This window comes from Eptatretus burgeri, chromosome 9 (genome assembly GCF_056783735.1).
Source record: "Eptatretus burgeri isolate ZD-2024b chromosome 9, Ebu_testis_v1, whole genome shotgun sequence".
Lineage (NCBI taxonomy): Eukaryota > Metazoa > Chordata > Myxini > Myxiniformes > Myxinidae > Eptatretus > Eptatretus burgeri.
In genome coordinates, this window is record NC_140969.1 from 105,386,510 (window position 1) to 105,409,571 (window position 23,062).

A 23,062-nucleotide genomic window follows, 5' to 3' on the forward strand; every position below is an offset into this window, starting at 1 on the left:
GGCAGAGAGTGCACGACCAGAGAGGAGGCGGAAGAAGACAGAGAGACCACTGACCTGTCTGTGACCTGTTTTCTTGCGGTTATTGTTAACCATTTGATATCATCAACAAAAATTGCTGGACTATTTGGCAATGCTGTCGACGGCACAAACAATGAGGTCTCACGACGTTTGGCCAGGAATCTCAACGCCAGTGAGGAAAAATCCTTTAAAACCTCAATCGTGAACTATTAAAAGGGTAAAATAAGCACGACATTTCCTCAACTGATCGAGATACACAATGGTCTTGATAACCTTTGACTTTCAATCAAAAGCAGAGTTAACATCTTGAATGACAATGAAAGGAGATGACAACACACACTGCTCTGGAATTGCGATAAAGCGAGACTTCATTTTTAATTGCTGAAAGTTTGGAGAACGTAACACGGTATTTATCTAGCTATCAAATTATTTTTTTAACCCCAAAATGCCACACTTGAGTACAACAATGTGTGTGTGTGTGTGTGTGTGTGTGTGTGTGTGTGTGTGTGTGTGTGTGTGTGTGTGTGTGTGTGTGTGTGTGTGTGTGTGTGTGTGTGTGTGTGTGTGTGTGTGTGTGTGTGTGTGTGTGTGTGCGCAAAAGGGTTCCTATGGCCATAGAATAACAAAAATGGTACCGACAGAAAGCTAATAATTAATTAACTTGGAATAAAAAAATATAAAATTCGTTTCATCATAGTGATGCCCATTTTAAAAGTCCGCGTTTCCGAGATCAAGGAAGAAGATGCGGGAACGGGAGCTTTATGTAACGTAGCGTGGTTCCCATGGTAACGTTTATTGATTGTAAGGCAGCAGGAACTCTTTAGAAGGGCATTGGAGGAGCACAAATAATCATATATAGTAATAATGTACTATGTATTTCTCGAAACAATCGTAAAATATGTAAACGTACATGGAAGGAACACAAAACAACAACAACAAATCATTTTTGGCATCCTTAGTTCATTTTATATCCTCATTGATGTTCATAGAGACGTGTAATGTGTTTGTGAAGTACAACATTGTGCGTTTTGATTAAAACCGCCAGCGGAGTGACCAGAGGCACACCAAGTGCGCTCTTGTTTTGCAGAGTTACGAAGAAGACTCGTCTTACAAGGGGAAGATGACGAGGATTTTGTGGGTGGATTTGTTTTATTTATTTATTTTTAAATCAACGAGACCTCTCTCTCTCCAGTAGAGCTTAACGTCCATGTTAACCGAATAAACATGCAGCAAATATTAATGATGATAATAAATAAATGATTTACATATATATATATATATATATATATATATATATATATATATATATATATATATATATATATATATATATATATATATATATATATATATATATATATATATATGTATATCAATGATAATTGGATAATGACACCAGCCTGGTGTGTTGGCGCAGTGGTTAGGGCAGTGGCTTGGGATCCAAAAGGTCCTGAGTTCAAGCCCCGTTGGGCCACTGAATTAATACACCAGGGGGTTGACTCAGCCTGTCATCCTTCCGAGGTCGGCGAAATGAGTACCAGTATACTGGGCCGGTGTATACCCCGGTTAAAATAGGTGTACCATATCCCTGTGTCGTAAGAGGCGACCAGGGTTGCGTCAGGAAGGGCATCCGGCGTAAAACATGTGCCAAATCACTATGCGGATCATACAGATGATCCGCTGTGGCGACCCCTAACGGGAGCAGCCGAAAGAAGAAGAAGAAGATCAATGATAATTGGAGTGCTTATTTCTATATATATATTTTTTGTATACCTTGTCGAGGCTCGTGTGAGAGCAAACACACAACGCACAGCAAGGGTGGCATGAGAAACTAGGGGCGGGAGTGGGAAGGACAAAACAGTGGGGAACAGAGACATTAGGAGATCTGTGGAAGGGAGAGGGATGGGGTGGGGAACCTGGGGTATACAAGATGGACACCACAGGGACTGTCAGGAAGGAAAGCAGGGAATTTGAAAGAGGTGGGTTTGGGGTGGATTATTGGGGGTAGAAAAGATCGAGGATTTGGATGGAGGATGATAGGTGGTGGTGAACAGCTGTTTTGAAGGACTGGAGGGAAGAATGGGATTGAATAGTGAGGGAGTTTATTCCAAAGGCGGGAAAAAAAGAGGAATGAAAGAGTGAAGATGAGCAGTGATTCGTGATTTTGGTAGTTTTACCAGATGGGGGTTGTTGGCGGACCTTTGAGCGCCCTGCGAAAATGTGGTTGGGACAAATCGCAGAGAGAGCAGGGGGGGCGAGGCTGGAGAGGAGACTGTAGAAGACAGAAAGACCACCGACCAGCCTGTGGTGAGGGAGTGAGAGGCCCAAAGACTCAGCCTCATTGCGGGAGATGCCAATGATCCGAAATGCCTTGGTTTCCACAGCGTGAAGCCGAGAAAGGTGGGAGGCAGGAGCACCAGCCCAGAGGGGAGAGCAGCACTCCATCAGGCTGTGGACAAAAGCTTTGTAAGTGGTCAGGAGCTCAGGTGGGCCGAGGAAGGACTTTGCACGACGGAGGATTCCCAGTTGGCGACTGGCTTTGGAGGCGAGGTTTGAAATGTGGCTTTCCCAGGAAAGGTCATGGCAGATAATGAGACACAGAAGCATGAAAGAAAGGACTTCTTCCAGAGGATTGTTGAGAAAGTGGATGGGGGTTTTTCTAAACGGTCCTTTCGGAGAGACAGTGAGAGTGTGAGATTTGTCTGGATTGAAAGACATGTTCCACGTGTTGGACCAGTTTGTGATTTCACCCAGATCTGCAGTGAGCGAAGAAGCTGCTGCTTGTCGGTCTGAGGGATGACAGATGGTACGGCAGAGGGTGGAATCATCAGCAAAGAGATATAGAGGATTTTCCAGAGAATCGGAGAGATCATTGATGAAAACCAGAAAAAGAACAGGGCCCAGAACGCTACCTTGAGGAACTCCAGCCTGCACAGGAAGAGGGGATGAAAGAACTCCATTTAGGGCCACACGTTGACTGTGACAGGAGAGGAAGTCTGCGAGCCATGAGTGGAGATGGCCTTGGATACCATGGGAAGAGAGTTTGTTGAGCAGGGCAGGGTGCCAGACTGTGTCAAAAGCACGTGATATGTCCAGGGATACGGCTCGGATTTCCTGTCTGGCATTGAGGACCTCCATCCATTGTTGGGAGAGCAGAAGCAGCATATCCAGGGTCGAGTGACCTGGTCTGAAACCAAATTGATGATCGGAAATTAAGCCATTGGAGAAGAGGAAGGATTTCATGTCTGAAGCGATGATGGATTCCATAACCTTGCTGATGATTGGGAGAAGGCTGATTGGTCTGTCGCTGCAGAGATCTGTTTTTGCACCTTTTTATGCAGGACAGTAATGTTTGCTGATTTCCAAGCAGATGGCAGATGACCTTGAGCAAATGAGAGGGTGAATAGAACGGAGAGAGGGTTAGCAAGAGCAGAGGAGCAGGTTTTTAGGACACATGGGCTGATGCCGTCTGTAGTGCAGCAGATTACTGAAATAATCTTTCACTTGGTGGTACAAGCACCAAATTTGGTATACATGTGCTCCAGGACCTATTCTCTCAGAAAAGTATGTTACCCACGTTGAAAAACAAAATGGCCGCCATTTTTCAAGATGGCCACCATTTGAAGTGGTTTGAATCTGTGTTTGAGCTGAATTTTGATGGAATAATGCTATTTTAACGTTCTATGATGCATCAAAATATATGTTTTAAGTTACAAAAATCCATTTCTGCACTTACAAAATCGTAGTTATTGAAAACTAAGATGATATGGCCGGAATTAAATGATGACAGGCTCTTTTAGCGCTACATTTTGCAAAAAGAAAAAAAAATGAAGAATAATATTGCATATACAGCAGGAAATTATCTTTTGATTCACGTGGTGGATTCGTCAATCATTTCGTCCTCACATTTGCATGCACACAACTGTGTACACTTGAGACTGAAGCGATAGCATTTACATCGCCCTCGGCATTCCGTCTTGCAGCCACATTTTGTTAACTGCTGACAACTCTGGGCAATGGGTGGAAGGGTCGTCCAAAAGACTTGCCAGACCTCACCATCTTTCCGCCACCCCCAGTTTGCAGGGCTTTCAGTGTGCATTTTGCACACTGTTGCCTGGCCCCATATGCAGCCTGCTTGGTAGGCAGACCGTTTGACATGCTGTATGAGAACTGCGCTTGTCGGTGGAATGGCATCCTAAGACCTTTGCTTCCGAGCGAACAAGTCCAGTCTTGCCTCATCAACTTTGTCCATAGTGCTGTTCTTGTCATACATGGTGATGACAAACTTCTCAAGGACGTTGTAGTCTGCGTTTTCCAGGACTGGTGGGTACTGACTTAACTTCTTGAAGACGGGAGTCACTTGAGGGTAAACTTCCCATGCCTGCCATGCGGTTTTTTTTGCCTTTTCCACGAAAAGCTGACAGAATATCACAGCCAGTGAAGGTGTGAAAGAACAGCATGTCACTGGATTTGTCTGGGCCAAGATTCGCCACCATGTCATGAATTGGCAACCACTTAATGATCTGACCCTGGCCAAATTCAACCCACAGCATTTCCATGCCTGCGTCTTGGAGGGTAGCAAAAACACTGACTGCAACAACAAGAACATCTGTGTCACATGCTTCAATCAACACAGACGTCATCTGTTGCTTGGCTGCATGAAGAGCATGAGTGAAGATTCTGGAGTCGGCTTCCTCATGGTTGCAAGGACTGAAGCCATCAAGACTGATGGATCTTTTGGAAAGAGCCTGATCTCCTTTGGTCACAACAACGACATTGTCAGGACACATGGTCACTATATTATCAGCAAGGAACCCAAAGAGCTCTGTCTTGTTGTTGTTGTCTCTCAGGAAACTTTTCCAGTTATGTGGCAGCTTGGTTTTCTCAATCACTCGGCGTCGATCCCCTTTGCCTCTCTTTGATCTTGTTTCAGCCTTCAGGCTGGAAGTCCAATAAATATCAAAAACTATGTCTGTCCTCATGAAATTCGATGAGTACATCTGAATCTTTGGAACCACATCTAGGACAGCATATTCCTCAAAGGTCTTTGGCGGCAATGAATACACAAGAGAGGACCCATCAATGATCACAGCATCACATCCTGGTCTAGTGTCGGGAGAAGTAACTGTAGCTTCCAGAATTTTTGCAAGTTGTGACTTCTGACCAGTGTGGAGTTTCCCACTGTCACTCAGCGCCGCAGGGAAAGACTGGTTTTCATGTTGGAAAAACTCAAGCAGGTCACACTCTCGTGCTTGGTAGGATATAAAGAGTTGCGAGAACAAACGACAATCATCTTTGAGTACCTGCTGCTTCATGTCGCCAGAAGTTGCAGCTGCCTCTTGGCGAAAGAAGTCTGCTTTGTTCTTTTTGATGGGCTTATAGAAGGAAGCTCCGTCACCCAGACGATTGAAAAATTCTCGGAAGGCAACTTTACCTTTCTCAAGATGAATCCTTACAAGTTCAGCAGTACTGAGATGCACGATGGTTTTTGAGTCCAATGTGAGCAGGTCTTTTGATTCTTCCTGAAAAGGATTGCCCAGATCCTTCATTTCACCAAACAATTTCTGGACCTTGTCAGAGAAGGATTTCTGAGATAGGCTGGTTTGCTCATGGTGCGTGATATCTTCATTTGCCACTTTGGCCAGTGACGCCAACTCATACTGTGATATTAGCACGCTAACTTCTGGTCCAGACACCATCCACCTACTCAGTGCAGCTGGATCCTCAGTAAGCCCAATGGCACCACCATCACCTTTCACTACTGCATTGTCCTGTTCATGTGCTTGGTCAATGGCCAAGCCAGAAAACTCCCTGATAGTCTTGTGTACCACAAAATTTCCCAGTTGAAATTCATTAAAGACCTCAGGGTGAATGTGTTCTAAAGTGACCATGTCTCTAAGATGGATGGGAAGCCATCTGGCATCGTTCACATTGTTGTTTGCAAAGAACAAGGGGATTAGAGCAGCCAGTGCTTCGCAATACAAACCGAAGTTGGCCTCCCTGAAAGACCTGACCAACGAGAATGTCACCAATTCCATTGACAACACAAGATGGAGGGGAAGGGAGGGGATAGAGGGGGAACATACACCAGAAACAGATTTGATTAGACGCCACCAGGATTTTGAAGAGGGAGAGAGGTTTGAGAGTTCAGACTTGAGATTAGAAAGATGTTGTTTTCTGGCTCTCCTGAGGGTGGATACACACTTGTTCCAAGCTTTATGGAAGGAACTGAGATTGCCTTCAGTTGGGTTTGCTTTCCATGAGGCAAAGGCAAGTTGTTTCAGGACAACTGCCTCGCCACAAGGTTCAGGGTACTAAGGGTGGGAGGAAGGGTAGGACAACTGAAGACGAGAAGGGATAAATCTGTGCATGAGGGAGAACAAGTTTCTTTGAAAGAATTCCCAGGAAGAGTTGATGTTGGAGAAAGTAGCGATACGAGACCAGTCTATAAGTGTGATGGCTGCTTGGAGACCCTGCCAGTCGGCTTGAGTGAAATGCCAGACTCAACGGCGGTGAGGTGGTTCTCTGATGATAGCCAGAGAGATGTCCACTTTGACAAGGACGTGTTCAGAAGAACTGATTGGAGTGGAGGAAGAACAGCAGATATTTTCAGGGAAATTTGTCAAAATCAGATCCAGAAGAGATGGAGTACCATTGGTTGAGATCCGGGTCGGGAAGTTGACCAATTGGAGTCAGTCCCAATGAGTCGCAGAAAGCTTTTGATGAAGTGCGATGACAGGTGAGAGAGGTACCCACACCGAGCCAACTAGCATGATGACAATTGAAGTCGCCACATATGAGGAAGAGAGTTTGGATGACTTCCCTTTCCCTTTCCAGTTGTGTATAGTAATTGTGTCTCAAAGCAAATTAATAAAACGGGGAATTCTTCTATGACAAGAGTGACTATACCACAAAATGTCAAACTTCATAAAGGCGCTTCCAACATCACAATCGGAACAACATAATAAAGAAAGACGTTTACAGGTTCATAAAAAGGTACAAATATATTCTTGCATCCCAACAAAGTTCTCGGTGAAAAATAGCACATTCAAAGAGTCGCTGTGATCATTTGGGTTTTCACTCTGACACAGGCAGGATGTGAGGCTTGCATGTCCTGGGGATTTGGAATGGCAGAAGGAAGATGTTTAAAAAAAAACAAAAAATCATGAACATTTTTGCTCGCATTGGACAAAGAAAATGTCCCCGTGAAATCGAGCCTGGGGAAGCGACTTTTATGACTGATGGTACGTCGTCGGATGAACCGGCAGCTGTTGAAGAAAATAAAAATGCACAAAGATTCGAATGACAGTTACACCGATGCTGCAGGATGTTCTACCTTTAATATCCAGGTGAGCAGCCACCAAGTGTGCGACACCTAAAGGAAACAAGTTCAGAAAACCCTCTAAATTTAGGATATTACAGAACCACTGTTAAGACGATTTGTATAATTTTTTTTCCTTTGCAGGAACGAGGCTCATTGAAGAGTAATGTCGAACCGCCAATGGGACAGACATAAAGGGAGTGATCAAACGAAATAAGAGCAGAGGAAGGAGGCACTGAAACTATCAAGATGAAACTGAAAAAACACTGAAACTAGCAAGGGGGTAGAGAACGTTAATGGAGGTATTGTGAAGATCATGGTTCAGAATTGGGGACGACGGGACACGGACTGCTCGTTTGAAGTCGTGGAGGGAAGAGCGAGACCACATGGCCACTGTAAAGTGGTTACATAGAGGGGATAAGGGAGGAATGAGAGAGTTGGTGTGTGTAGTGAGCCAAGATTTTGGAAGTTTCACCAGGATGGGGTTACTGCAAGATCATGTGTATCGTGGAGTACATAGGCCATCGGGAAGAAGGTCGGAAGGATGACAGATCAGAGGGACCAACGGTGGAGGATCGATGATGGTCGAAAACAGAGAGACCACCGACCTGCCTGCGATGCGAGTGTAACAGACCCTGTCCTTCGGACTCATTGCCGGTGAGGCCTTCAAAAACACAGGTGTGCAGACAAAAGGTCTTGGTTTTAGCTTGAAGGTCTTAGTGATGAGATTTTAATAATATATTAATAGCGGCACCGACCCAAGGTGAATGAGGTGATGTTTTCACCCCTTTCTGCCCGGTCGTGTCCGCGATATCTCAAAAAATTGCGAACGGATCCGGATGAAACGTGGTGGACAGGTTGGGTGTGTGACAAGGACGAGCTGACTCGATTTTGGTGAAGATCCGAATATGATAATTATTTAATTTTTTAACTGATTCTTCACCATTGAGAGATAGGACCAAAAACGATATAGTCCTCCTGTATAGCATGATATTTCAAACGTAATGGGCTCGATTAGTTATTATATATATATATATATATATATATATATATATATATATATATATATATATATATATACATAATTCCAGAAATGTGTGTGTGTGTGTGTGTGTGTGTGTGTGTGTGTGTGTGTGTGTGTGTGTGTGTGTGTGTGTGTGTGTGTGTGTGTGTGTGTGTGTGTGTGTGTGTGTGTGTGTGTGTGTCCGCTGTTTCTCGACAACCACTGGTCCGATCTGATTGAAACTTGCCAGGTATATTGCTGGGGACCTGAGGATGTGCCTTTTCAAGGTTTGATATTAATCGGACAAGTGGTTCCCAGGTTATGGCCATTTATTTACCAAACCGATGACAAGACACGTTGTTGTGTGGGCGTGGCCGATGGGGGAAGGGAAGCTCAGCCGCGTTCCCCATTACGGGTTACAACGTACGGGCTTCTGGAGAGTGATGACTTTGTGTATTCTAATAATTTCTCGATTTCTTATGCGCGTTTATAGAGAAACACAATGTTATGATCGTTTTCATATTAGACGGTGCATAAATTTCTGTAACGTCAGAGTGAGCTGGTGTGCTCCGAACCAGGAAGTAAATTTTTTTTTCCTCCCGTCTCTGCTCTTTGTGTTTTTCCTTGCGAAGACATTGCGAAAAGGCAAAATACGTTGGCGCTAATTGAAAAATTGGCCATTAAAACTAAATTGCGAATAATCGTAACTGCGATATGCGAACTTTCGGGAAACGCACGTACGGGCATGTGAGAGCGAAGAAACGGCCTATGTGGTTGTTGTTTCTTGCTCGCGGTTCGAATATTTATTTATTAAAAAAAAATTTTTTTTTTTCATTTTTTTACGGGCACGTACTCGTATCTATAATTCCAGCAATCTCTGTGTGTCTGTCTGTCTGTCTGCGGCCGCTGTTTCTCGACAACCACTGGTCCGATCTTATTGAAACTTGCCAGGTATATTGCTGGGGACCTGAGTGTGTGCCTTTTCAAGGTTTGATATTAATCGGACAAGTACTTCCCAAGTTATGGCCATTTATTTACCAAACCAATGACAGGACATGGTGCTATGACGTCACAATTCTTCTTTTTTTTGCACGTACTAGTATATATATATATATATATATATATACATATATACTCCCCAAAAATCGAGGAGTTGACCTTGTGACCCTTACAGATGAGATTACTTCAGTCGTGCCAGGTGGAAACAGATGATGTACGGAGTTGCTGCTGCTGGTTGCATCATTTTTGAGGATGTGACGTCACCAATGATAAAAACCCCCAACCCCTCCAAGTGGAAGGAGTTAAACCAGGGACTCGGCACACAAGGTCTTACCATTTTCCAAAGGCACCACGTAACCATTACGAGCAAACACAGGACGAGCACAAGGGGGACATGCCTGTCATCCTGAGGGAGATCAAAGGTGAAAAGTTCACACGTATTGAACGTTAATGTGGAATGATATGTACACATCGACCCCAAAGTAATATTTACGAGAGAAACCGGTCCATCCGGGCATCGCACTCTTTGACGACCTCAATTGCCGCGCCGACGACGCCTGGCCACGCTCGGGTGTCGGGACGCGCCATGTTGCGATGACACAAATGAAGGAACAGCGGAATTTGTTTTCTCTCTTTTTTCTTTCGTCGTTCCTTGTGGTAAAACCGTCTTGCAGCGAAATATTAAATATCATTACAACAAAAATAAAAAAATTTCCATCAAAAAAAAAACCAAGAAAACACTTATGGCAATACTGCGCCTTATACACCGCTTAATGTGTAATCGCTAATACGGAAATGATTGACGGTTCCTGCGCCGTGCCATCTTGCCAGAAAACTGAAAAAACGACGTCGTCATAAAAAAAACGTGCAATTCTTATAAACTCATCGAGAAATATTCAATGCGTCCAGTCAGCGAGCTGAGCGAGGACCGTGACGTATACTGCCGTCATGACGTCATTCCATCGTTCATCCCTCACGAAACGTTGTATAACTATCTCATTTTATACATGTACACAATATTTATATCTCTGTCTCTGTCGAGGAATTTTGTTCAAAACAACGCGCTGATCTGTGTCCGTAAAAACCCTCGAGCTCGGTTTGTGTGGACAATAGTTTGTTGTTGATCAATGTGAACCATCCGTCCACGTGGTGATGATTTCCACCTCACGCTCCGCTCCATTGATGAGTTATTAATTTCGTTCGGCAAACAATTGACCATGGCGTGAAAATAGCGGCAGTGTCTGCGATTTGGTTGAAACGATGTCATGAGGTTTCCACACGGAAGGAATGTTGTCCGGTACATTCTTTATCTCCGTATGCTTGTGTTGTGTTTTTCAGGTGATTAATAATTGTCGGTGATCTCCTCCGATGTCGAAAAACCTTTAACCCCTAAAACAACAAGAACAACAACAACAACAACTGTGTGCGCGATCGAAGCGGTTTGTGAGGTGATAATAACAATAATAATATTGTTGTTGTTGGAAACTAAAAGGTGTTTTATATTATTATTATTTTTATTATTTTTCTCATTGCTTCGTTTTCGCCTCGTCCACCCGTATCCAGTGTGACTGAGAGATCGCTCGGTGACACGAATGACACGTTGGCCGTGAGTGAGTTCGTCCTGTTGTGGCACGGACAGGGTTTTCACCTTTATTAACAACAGGAATATTTCCTTTGGACAGTTTATATTTTTAATGATTAATTATTTTTTAGATGTATATATATATATATATATATATGTTTATAATGTATATATTTGTACTGACTTGAAACGCTTCGACACAAATTCTCAAATGATCCTCACCATATGGGGCAATTTGTGGGACCCGTTAAAATGATCCTCACCATGTGGGGCCAGTCGTGGGACCCGTTAAAATGATCCTCACCATATGGGGCCAGTCGTGGGGCCCGTTAAAATGATCCTCACCATGTGGGGCCAATCGTGGGATCCGTTAAAATGATCCTCACCATATGGGGCCAGTCGTGTGGCCCGTTAAAATGATCCTCACCATATGGGGCAATTTGTGGGACCCGTTAAAATGATCCTCACCATGTGGGGCCAGTCGTGGGACCCGTTAAAATGATCCTCACCATGTGGGGCCAATCGTGTGGCCCGTTAAAATGATCCTCACCATATGGGGCCAGTTGTGGGATCCGTTAAAATGATCCTCACCATATGGGGCCAGTCGTGGGGCCCGTTAAAATGATCCTCACCATGTGGGGCCAATCGTGGGGCCCGTTAAAATGATCCTCACCATGTGGGGCCAATCGTGTGGCCCGTTAAAATGATCCTCACCATATGGGGCCAGTTGTGGGATCCGTTAAAATGATCCTCACCATGTGGGGCCAGTCGTGGGACCCGTTAAAATGATCCTCACCATGTGGGGCCAGTCGTGGGACCCGTTAAAATGATCCTCACCATGTGGGGCCAATCGTGTGGCCCGTTAAAATGATCCTCACCATATGGGGCCAGTCGTGGGATCCGTTAAAATGATCCTCACCATATGGGGCCAGTCGTGGGGCCCGTTAAAATGATCCTCACCATATGGGGCCAGTCGTGGGACCCGTTAAAATGATCCTCACCATGTGGGGCCAATCGTGTGGCCCGTTAAAATGATCCTCACCATATGGGGCCAGTTGTGGGATCCGTTAAAATGATCCTCACCATGTGGGGCCAGTCGTGGGACCCGTTAAAATGATCCTCACCATGTGGGGCCAGTCGTGGGACCCGTTAAAATGATCCTCACCATGTGGGGCCAATCGTGTGGCCCGTTAAAATGATCCTCACCATATGGGGCCAGTTGTGGGATCCGTTAAAATGATCCTCACCATATGGGGCCAGTCGTGGGGCCCGTTAAAATGATCCTCACCATGTGGGGCCAGTCGTGGGACCCGTTAAAATGATCCTCACCATGTGGGGCCAGTCGTGGGACCCGTTAAAATGATCCTCACCATGTGGGGCCAGTCGTGGGGCCCGTTAAAATGATCCTCACCATGTGGGGCCAGTCGTGGGACCCGTTAAAATGATCCTCACCATATGGGGCCAGTCGTGGGGCCCGTTAAAATGATCCTCACCATGTTGGGCCAGTCGTGGACCCGTTAAAATGATCCTCACCATATGGGGCCAGTCGTGGGGCCCGTTAAAATGATCCTCACCATATGGGGCCAGTCGTGGGACCCGTTAAAATGATCCTTACCATACCATGTGGGGCCAATCGTGGGGCCCGTTAAAATGATCCTCACCATATGGGGCCAGTTGTGGGATCCGTTAAAATGATCCTCACCATATGGGGCCAGTCGTGGGGCCCGTTAAAATGATCCTCACCATGTGGGGCCAGTCGTGGGACCCGTTAAAATGATCCTCACCATGTGGGGCCAGTCGTGGGACCCGTTAAAATGATCCTCACCATGTGGGGCCAGTCGTGGGACCCGTTAAAATGATCCTCACCATATGGGGCCAGTCGTGGGGCCCGTTAAAATGATCCTCACCATGTGGGGCCAGTCGTGGGACCCGTTAAAATGATCCTCACCATATGGGGCCAGTCGTGGGACCCGTTAAAATGATCCTCACCATATGGGGCCAGTCGTGGGGCCCGTTAAAATGATCCTCACCATGTGGGGCCAGTCGTGGGACCCATTAAAATGATCCTCACCATATGGGGCCAGTCGTGGGGCCCGTTAAAATGATCCTCACCATGTGGGGCCAGTCGTGGGACCCGTTAAAATGATCCTCACCATGTGGGGCCAGTCGTGGGACCCGTTAAAATGATCCTCACCATATGGGGCCAGTCGTGGGGCCCGTCAAAATGATCCTCACTATGTGGGGCCAGTCGTGGGGCCCGTCAAAATGATCCTCACCATGTGGGGCCAGTCGTGGGGCCCGTTAAAATGATCCTCACCATATGGGACCAGTCGTGGGGCCCGTCAAAATGATCCTCACTATGTGGGGCCAGTCGTGGGGCCCGTTAAAATGATCCTCACCATGTGGGGCCAGTCGTGGGACCCGTTAAAATGATCCTCACCATGTGGGGCCAGTCGTGGGACCCGTTAAAATGATCCTCACCATGTGGGGCCAGTCGTGGGGCCCGTTAAAATGATCCTCACCATGTGGGGCCAGTCGTGGGACCCGTTAAAATGATCCTCACCATATGGGGCCAGTCGTGGGGCCCGTTAAAATGATCCTCACCATGTTGGGCCAGTCGTGGACCCGTTAAAATGATCCTCACCATATGGGGCCAGTCGTGGGGCCCGTTAAAATGATCCTCACCATATGGGGCCAGTCGTGGGACCCGTTAAAATGATCCTTACCATACCATGTGGGGCCAATCGTGGGGCCCGTTAAAATGATCCTCACCATATGGGGCCAGTTGTGGGATCCGTTAAAATGATCCTCACCATATGGGGCCAGTCGTGGGACCCGTTAAAATGATCCTTACCATACCATGTGGGGCCAATCGTGGGGCCCGTTAAAATGATCCTCACCATACCATGTGGGGCCAATCGTGGGGCCCGTTAAAATGATCCTCACCATATGGGGCCAGTCGTGGGACCCGTTAAAATGATCCTTACCATACCATGTGGGGCCAATCGTGGGGCCCGTTAAAATGATCCTCACCATATGGGGCCAGTTGTGGGATCCGTTAAAATGATCCTCACCATATGGGGCCAGTCGTGGGGCCCGTTAAAATGATCCTCACCATGTGGGGCCAGTCGTGGGACCCGTTAAAATGATCCTCACCATGTGGGGCCAGTCGTGGGACCCGTTAAAATGATCCTCACCATGTGGGGCCAGTCGTGGGACCCGTTAAAATGATCCTCACCATATGGGGCCAGTCGTGGGGCCCGTTAAAATGATCCTCACCATGTGGGGCCAGTCGTGGGACCCGTTAAAATGATCCTCACCATATGGGGCCAGTCGTGGGACCCGTTAAAATGATCCTCACCATATGGGGCCAGTCGTGGGGCCCGTTAAAATGATCCTCACCATGTGGGGCCAGTCGTGGGACCCATTAAAATGATCCTCACCATATGGGGCCAGTCGTGGGGCCCGTTAAAATGATCCTCACCATGTGGGGCCAGTCGTGGGACCCGTTAAAATGATCCTCACCATGTGGGGCCAGTCGTGGGGCCCGTTAAAATGATCCTCACCATATGGGACCAGTCGTGGGGCCCGTCAAAATGATCCTCACTATGTGGGGCCAGTCGTGGGGCCCGTCAAAATGATCCTCACCATGTGGGGCCAGTCGTGGGGCCCGTTAAAATGATTCTCACCATATGGGACCAGTCGTGGGGCCCGTCAAAATGATCCTCACTATGTGGGGCCAGTCGTGGGGCCCGTTAAAATGATCCTCACCATGTGGGGCCAGTCGTGGGGCCCGTCAAAATGATCCTCACTATGTGGGGCCAGTCGTGGGGCCCGCGAACGGTTTTAACCAAAGGGAAGACCCTGGACATGGCGCACGATGCTGATTTGGATAAGAGTTTGTAATTTGTCGAGGATGCCGGCGATAAGTCGCCTACTCTTCACGAAGGACGCCGTGGCATCTTTTACGTCCACCGACTAGTGCTAGCAGACGGGCCGGCCGGCTTCACGTCTGTCAGAGGGACGGTGGATTCCTTTCGAACGTAACGAAGCATCGATCCGACGGCTTGTGGTCGTGTCCGCAACTGGACCCAGACTTGACCGCTCCAACATGAGTGCGCTACCTCTGTGTACCAGCTACCATGCCGTCGGACCTTCCCTGCAGTCCACAGTGTCACTACAGTTACCTTCCGTCATCACGTCAGGTGTTTTTGTACAACGTGATGGCCCCCTTGTACTGGTGACCTCATGACGTCATCTGGGTGTGATGACGTAATAACCACCTCGCTGTCGTGTTCTTTTCTGGGTTTTTTTTTGTTTTTCAGACTATTTCGCTTTGATGCTGCCTGGCAGAAGCACGAATACTGAACAGTACACCTGGCAGAGATGCCGAGGAGGGGGAAATATGCTGGAGGTTTTGTGGGTCCACAGGTGGTTGTGGCAGGTAGCTGCGCGGTGAAAGGAGAGGATGGTCACGCACAGGTATTTCGTCTTTTTGTTTCATGTCCATACACTGTATGTATTTATAATATTTCCTGTTTTATGAAACGGCCTTTTATGTGAGCAGCATTTACATCTGAATCGATATTTTGGCTAAATAATATACCGAGGCTAAACAAAGGCAGAAGTACGTGTTGTAGCGATTGGTGACGGTGTTCTGTCCAGTTTTATAGATCATAGCAATTTGTAAACACAGAAATATAAGCTTGATGCAACATGAGCATGGAAATATGTGATATGCTCTTAACCTTCTGAGCTCCGGATGGAAAATGATTTCCAAGCTGGAGCTAAAAAATCTGTCGCCAATTTCCCAAACGGTATTGAGCAATGAAGGGAAAAATTTTCACCTCACCCTTTCATTCCAGAAGGATCGTCAGACAAGCACACCTACCAATCTATATTCATCATTGGCCACAGGAAAAGTTCATACTCCAACTTCTCAGCCAGGACTCCCCCCCCCCCCCCGGCTGACAATATATCAAAGCAGGCCACCAAAGCAAGCCAAAAATTGGACATCCTCTGTCATTCAAAGTTATTCTTTGAAAAATCACAACTACTCACAACCTCCAAGATCTTTATTCTTTGAAAAATCACAACTACTCACAACCTCCAAGATCGTTATTCTTTGAAAAATCACAACTACTCACAACTGACAAGATCTTTTTCCATGCTCAATGAAGTATCGCTTCCCTCAATGGGCTGGTGCCCCATCATCACATCTCTGTCTGTCTGGCTGGCTCTCCCTGACTGTCTCTCTGTCTGTCTCTCTGGCTCTACCTGGCTGTCTATCTGACTGGCTCTACCTGGCTGTCTATCTGACTGGCTCTACCTGGCTGTCTATCTGACTGGCTCTACCTGGCTGTCTATCTGACTGGCTCTACCTGGCTGTCTGTCTGTCTGGCTCTACCTGGCTGTCTGTCTGTCTGGCTCTACCTGGCTGTCTGTCTGTCTGGCTCTACCTGGCTGTCTCTGTCTGACTCTACCTGGCTGGCTCTGTCTGGTTCTACCTGGCTGTCTCTCTGTCTGGCTGTCTCTGTGTCTGGCTTGACCTGTCTCTCTGTCTGGCTCTACCTGGCTGTCTCTCTGGCTGTCTCTCTGTCTGGCTGTCTCTCTGTCTGGCTGTCTCTGTGTCTGGCTTGACCTGTCTTTCTGTCTGGCTCTACCTGGCTGTCTCTCTGTCTGGCTCTACCTGGCTGTCTCTCTGTCTGGCTCTACCTGGCTGTTTCTCTGTCTGGCTCTACCTGGCTGTTTCTCTGTCTGGCTCTACCTGGCTGTTTCTCTGTCTGGCTCTACCTGGCTGTCTCTCTGTCTGGCTGTCTCTCTGTCTGTGTCTGGCTCTCCTTGTGTCTCCTTGATTCTGTGGAATCATGCCATTTCCTGTGATGAGGTTGAAGCACAAGGCCTATTCTTCTTGCATTGCAGACTTATTACTTCTCCTCTGCTATCTCAGCCCTCCCACCCTGACAGTGTCTGGCTTGACCTGTCTCTCTGTCTGGCTCTACCTGGCTGTCTCTCTGTCTGGCTCTACCTGGCTGTCTCTCTGTCTGGCTCTACCTGGCTGTCTCTCTGTCTGGCTCTACCTGGCTGTCTCTCTGTCTGGCTCTACCTGGCTGTCTCTCTGACTGGCTCTACCTGGCTGTCTATCTGACTGGCTCTACCTGGCTGTCTATCTGACTGGCTCTACCTGGCTGTTTCTCTGTCTGGCTCTACCTGGCTGTCTCTATGTCTGGCTGTCTCTCTGTCTGTGTCTGGCTCTCTGTCTGTGTCTGGCTCTCCTTGTGTCTCCTTGATTCTGTGGAATCATGCCATTTCCTGTGATGAGGTTGAAGCACAAGGCCTATTCTTCTTGCATTGCAGACTTATTACTTCTCCTCTGCTATCTCAGCCCTCCCACCCTGACAGTTCCTCCAGAATGCAGGATGCACGTATTCTGCCATTCACTCCCAATTGGGTAAACTCCCAAAATCTAGGCTTGCAGCCCAGCTCCAATCTTTTGTCCTATTTTGTCTCGTTTGTGGAGCTTCCTTCCTGAAGCTGTTCAATCCCACCCTTTCCTCGAGGACTTTAAGTTGTTGCACCACCATCTCATGTCACCTTCCACCCATTACTACGAATATTTCCCCCAAAATCAGAATTTGAGAGCTCAAAGTTTGACTTGAAGCTGGGATGTTTTAGTTAACCGAAGTGTAGTTTCCAGCTTTGACTATAAATGGTAGAGTAGGTAGCCAGAACACTTTGAGATCAATCGACTTGCTTGGCTCGGCTATCTGAACCTCTTTAAGGTTGAGGAGGTGGCGTTTAGACGATTGAATGTGGTGGTGCTTCGAGTTAAATTGGAGTGATGGCCACAGATGTTGCAGAAAGACGTAATAAAGTTATGGGACAATCTTGTGCTGGATGACGGACCACAGTAAAATTTATTTTTCTAATATTGTGCACCATCAGTTATAATAGAGGAGAGGAGAGGAGAGAAGAAAGGGGTATATGCTACAATGTGAGGGAGTGAGGAGGATTGGGGTGAGAGAGAGAGAGGAGGGGGGAAGTGGGGAGGGGTTCGTGACTTGCATTTGGTAGTGGGATTTGTAGAGAAGTGTGGGGGGGGGGCTGGGATGATTTTCTCTCTGAAATTGAACCAGTGATGCTTGGAGCAACGGGAATGATGAAGAAGAATGTCACAAAGATCCCACAAACCATCCCTGGGAATCTTACCACAAACAAACTACAGTTGGAAGCTGTGCGGGGCTCAGTGATGATCCTGAAAAGAGCTCTTGGGGCAAAACACTGAGAACAACACAATTTCGCAATTTAGGCCATGAATCACGATCCTTCACCGAAACGAAGGTGGATACTTCAAGTCCTGGGAGAGCTCCATTCCACCTTCTGGAACCTGAATGATGGAGATGTTCGATAACAAACACATACCTTTGCTTGATTCTTTCCCCACCCCACCCCTGTCTCTTGGGACAGGTACTTTTGCTTGTTGCCCCCCACCACATCAGTGGGGATGACAGGTACTTTTGCTTGGTTTTTCCCATCACTGGGGTACTCTTGCTTGTCATTTATGGTTAAACACTTTACATGTCATAGGATGCCATAATTTGCCGTTTATCTCTTTTGACTTTAATGGTTGAGCGTGACTTCTGCCTCTTGTGGTTAACCATTGTAGGATCCTTTAAAATTCCCCCCTTTGCATAGTTATCACCTGTTCCAGGATTGCTGCAACTAACTTGGTTTCATAAACTTTGTCTGAATAAACCTCTCTCGCTCTCTCGCAGGTTTTGTACACTTTTGCTCATGACGGTGATGGAGATCCGTGTGTATCTGAACAAGAGCATGATGGGAATGGATCAGTTGCGTTGCGAGTGCGTGGCGGGCTGGCGCGAGAAGGAACAGGGTGGCCAACCGAAGGTGTATTGAGTCCCCGCACACCTGATAACATGGTTTACTTGGATACTGCAGTGCAAGACGGTGACACTCTTGTGTCCTTCGCTCTGCATTACGGATGCACTGTAAGTTACCACCGCATGCACACACTCTTTATTATCCATCTGCTTTGTCAAGTGAAGCACTGCTTACCTGGTGCTCTCGGCACTGATTGGATGAAAAGGCTGTGCACGTGCCATTTATGAGGTCACACCGACATATCACAGCTGTTCCATGGTTTTGCACAGAGGTGGGCGGGCAGGATAACGTAGTGGTGAACACACGCGACTATTAGCTGTCTGGCTTGGGTTGAAATCTCGGCCCAGTCATAAATTCACCCTGGTGTCCTCCATGGCAGTTAAGCAACAGATTCATGTCGATGGTGGTGTTTATAAACTGTTTGCGTTGATGAGTTACAGTGCAATGAGTGTCCTGATATCTGTACACTGTGATGCTATTTGTAAGTGAAGGGTGCTCTCCACCAAATAACATCCATAATGTTGTCGCGGCGCTGGCGGCCAAGGTTAATCCCTCGACCCAAATTGTGGTGACGGGCGGTTAACACTGCCAGCCTGGATGGTCGAGCGGTTTTTCCTTAAGAGGCGGACACGATCCTCGGAGATTAGCGCAGGAGGGGCATGCGCAATGGCAGAGGGATGGAGGCACGGGGAAGCACAGCACAGGGGGGTTTATACTCTAACCCCACGACAAATACATGGATATAGCTACTTAAAATGAACACATTTAATGAAAATAGACAAATATTTACAAAGGACAAGAATCAGAATAAAATAACATGTGAGGTAAACTAATCCTAAAATCGAGACGCCTCGGCACGAATTCGAGAATCGTGCCGTCTTCTTCATGCGCCGAAGGAAGGCCAGCCGTAAAGACCTGTTCTTACAGGCCATCTCTGAAGGACGTTCTCTTTCGACTGCATGCGCCTCACTCCGCACTTGTGCATTCCTTCCCTGTACTCCACTCTCACTGACCTATTTGATCTGCTGGCTCCCACGCCCTCTTCCTCTTCATGCGGCTCACGTCACGCCCATCAATCCTCCGCCTCTGGGGCGTAGCCTGCTCGCAGGAAATCCGGGAAGGCGGGGCTTCTGCCCACTTGTAGTCGTTTTAGGGATGTGTTCTCCACCTTTATTGCTGATCTTGGAATACAAAACGTAGGGGAAAGTTCACAGGGAAGTGATTACATACTGGGGCAATTAGTCTTAAACCCTACCTTATTAACACCACACCACCCCCCCGTGTGGTGACGAGTAATACTTTAGCCCAAAGTTTCCCTACTTAATGACATCGAGATGTCTCCTACACGTCCACAGACCAAACAACTTGATTCAATCCTAACTTTCCAATGAAATTCCTTCATCTATCCCCACAACCGTAACGATATATTCTCTGTCAAATTAATTTGTCTTTCCTGATTGTGAATTTCCATCTCTTACCAGATTGTGTTGTCTGATGTTCATTGGATTGGTATTTTTCACATTCATTATAATTAATGTACTGTACTTTATATCTTTATTCCCACGCTTATAAAATTGGGGGGAAAGGGGGGGGGGTATTGGAATCCTCCCACCTGGAATTACAGGCTCTTCCCACTGAGACCATTGGGAGGTGATGACACATCAGAGAACGTCCAATCAGAATTTATTTTGTTTTTATTTTTCTATATTCGTAAAGAGAAAAGTAATTACAAAGTCATTGGCTCACTTTGCACTTCTTGACAAATTGGTTTGATTAATTTTGCTGACACATCATTCGATTCTCCTTTGAGAAAGCAGTCTTGGCTTGCACCTGCTGTCAACTAATCCTTGCACAATTTTTTTTGCAGGTTGCTGAAATAAAACGGGCAAACAACCTGATCAGTGAACAAGACTTTTACGCCCTCCGCACGCTAAAAATTCCAGTGCCGCGATACGGCGTCATGACGGAGCTTTTGGAGGACGCCGGTCACCGAGAGCCTTGTTGCACAACCTCGAAATGGCTGTCAGTAAATGGATCTTCCCATGCGAATGATAACTCCTTGATGTTGGAAGATGCAGCTGTTAACATGGCAGACAAACCCGGGGCTTTCCTCGTGGAAGTGGACCGCAATTTGGAAGCAATCGTTCGATCAGCCGATTCTCTGTCGCCAAAAGAAGAGCCACGGCTTACTGCGTCTGAAAGGGGAGCAGGTTTTCAACGGCACCGACGACAGATGGACCCATGTGATGGAGCGGACTGTGGCTTGCGCTGGTGGAATGCTGTTGCAGCAATGTTGCTTGTTGGTATTGCTACACCCTTGTTATATTTGCTCTACCACCAACTTCAGATTCCATTTCATGTGTCGATGACAACGCCTGGTCCCCTCATGACAAATACAGTTGTTCAGCCAGAGGGTGGAAGACCAGAGGGGCATTTTACACCTGCACACCAAAGAGCCTTGAGAACAATTCCATCGGTGCTTGATATACCTAGAACCGCAAACTCTGCTTGAGGACTTGAAGTTTCGAAATACAAAACTCTCAAATGTCTTATTGTTCTGATAATTGCATTCCTCTAATTTCCAGTTTAATCTGTTGTATTAATCCAGATAATTCTTAAAGATTTATTTGCATATATATATTTGAACACATTTCACACATAAGCTTTGTGGAGGCCAACTTGAAGTGGATTCAACACCAGAAAGAGACACACACACACAGGGATTGTTCCGAAGTTTGTGGTTATCAAAATTACACCTGCTGCAGCGGCTGTCCACATATTATGTGCTCTGTGAACAGGGCTGGGAAAGTACGTTATCAAAAGGAAAAGCTCGAAGGATATGGGGGTGAATAGATTGTTCGGGAATGTTGCACTTTTGTGCAAAGGGTTTGTGGAGTAAAGGTGGGTTAGGGGCAGATAGAGGAAAAGGGTGGGTGGGGAGGGAGGGAGGAGACGATTGTTAAAATTTCTGCTATTTTTGTGTACATTTTGTAGATGGTCCTTGAGGTGAAGCTACAATTTGGTCGAGTACAATAAAAGGTTCACTCGACAGACCCAATTGATAAATATGTTTTCACATTTCGTTTTCCGCAACATTTGAGATGCTGTCCTTAAACCTTTTGTTTTTGGGGATGACTTGGATAATATTTTCCCCAAAGTATGGAATAGTTTTCTCGTTATTCATGTTCAAATTGTCTTCTTTAGCCTTTACCACCGCTGTTCGTCATCGTGTTTTAAGCAAAATTGCACTAATGTAGGGTCTCGCACACAAACGAATTGACAACTTTATTGCTGTATTCAAGCTCACCCAGCTGCCATTTTGATACAAATGATTCTGATTAGGCCAAAAAAAAAATTTCAATATCAAATAAAGCAGATTTTAGAGCAGAAAAAGGCAAATTGTTTCTGATGCTCAACATTGGAAAACTTTAGATTGATGGAAATGGTAACATTAAGCAAAAACAAGCAAATTTTAACTTTCTTCATTTGAATAATCCTTCACTTACCTGTTAACTTGTGTGCCTGTGCGAACAAGTTCCCTTCTCCTTTACATTTCATCAACGTTTATTTTGTCACCGAACTCAGATTAACTGCCTCAAACTGAAAAAGTTTCATTAGGATTACTGCAGTACTTTAACTATTCATTTTGGGAATGATGAAACCTCTTGACTAATGTAAGACCACTCCTCATTTTACAATCACCTCATTTCATGACCAGCCTCCATGTGTTTTGGTTATATTTTTGGAGCCACTGATGCGATCCTGATGAAGTTTTAAGAGCTGCCTAATCTCTCAAAGTAACGTTTTCAAAACAAATAGAATTGAAGGAAAACTAAAGCCAGATTTGAGAAATCAGATCACTCTTTTAAGTTTTCACTTCATGGGCATGAACCAGTAAACAAGAGGGAATGCACATTTTTGTTTTAAAGGATTTGCTTGTTGCTCTATAAGCATCAATATCTATAACTTTTAGACCACTAATATCAATCTGTTATATTCAACAAAATGTTATCCTGTTATGTTTTCCATAATGAAACATTAGAAATCGTCTTTGGCTTGAAGGATATCGGCAATCTTTTCTGTTTGCAAACCAAAATGGTTTGTTTTCTTTAACGTATGCATCTTCTCAGCTCCACATCTTCCCACCAAGTGCAATGTTGTACCATTGAAGATGAGAACAATGCTTTATGAGGTTTGTTTGTTATTTTTTAACATGTTTTATTTGGAAAGTGGAAAT

General features: G+C 46.1%; 2 protein-coding genes across 6 annotated transcripts in view; one reads left to right on the forward strand and one right to left on the reverse strand.

Moving 5' to 3' along the window:
- MPHOSPH10 (M-phase phosphoprotein 10) overlaps window positions 1–9,990 on the reverse strand; it is a 42,560-nt gene extending 32,570 nt beyond the window's left edge. The window contains exon 1 of the mRNA XM_085896507.1: window positions 9,835–9,990. Coding sequence (XP_085752633.1) covers window positions 9,835–9,929 — 95 coding nt within the window. The 5' untranslated portion in view covers window positions 9,930–9,990. The remainder of the gene's footprint in view (window positions 1–9,834) is intronic.
- Window positions 9,991–10,663: 673 nt separating this feature from the next.
- Window positions 10,664–21,878, forward strand: LOC147020838 (lysM and putative peptidoglycan-binding domain-containing protein 3-like). Of its 5 annotated transcripts, none has more exons than XM_085896508.1 (5): window positions 10,688–10,789; window positions 10,905–10,947; window positions 15,249–15,405; window positions 18,699–18,932; window positions 20,693–21,878. In XM_085896508.1, exons 3-5 carry the CDS (start codon window positions 15,310–15,312, stop codon window positions 21,335–21,337), a joined length of 975 nt encoding a protein of 324 aa, XP_085752634.1. In that variant the 5' UTR covers window positions 10,688–10,789; window positions 10,905–10,947; window positions 15,249–15,309; the 3' UTR covers window positions 21,338–21,878. The 5 variants fall into 5 exon arrangements, with proteins under 5 accessions (XP_085752636.1, XP_085752634.1, XP_085752637.1 ...); XM_085896511.1 differs by having other exon boundaries at window positions 10,722–10,789; window positions 10,905–10,951; XM_085896510.1 differs by lacking the exon at window positions 10,905–10,947 and having other exon boundaries at window positions 10,664–10,789.
- The last annotated feature ends 1,184 nt before the right edge of the window (window positions 21,879–23,062 follow it).

Bases quoted from the DNA above. Each gene is read 5' to 3' on its own strand.
- LOC147020838 (XM_085896510.1), top strand. From the start codon at position 15,310: ATGCCGAGGAGGGGGAAATATGCTGGAGGTTTTGTGGGTCCACAGGTG. The intron at 15,406-18,698 runs GTATTTCGTCTT...GCTCTCTCGCAG, and splicing joins GAGAGGATGGTCACGCACAG to GTTTTGTACACTTTTGCTCA. The intron at 18,933-20,692 runs GTAAGTTACCAC...TTTTTTTTGCAG, and splicing joins CTCTGCATTACGGATGCACT to GTTGCTGAAATAAAACGGGC.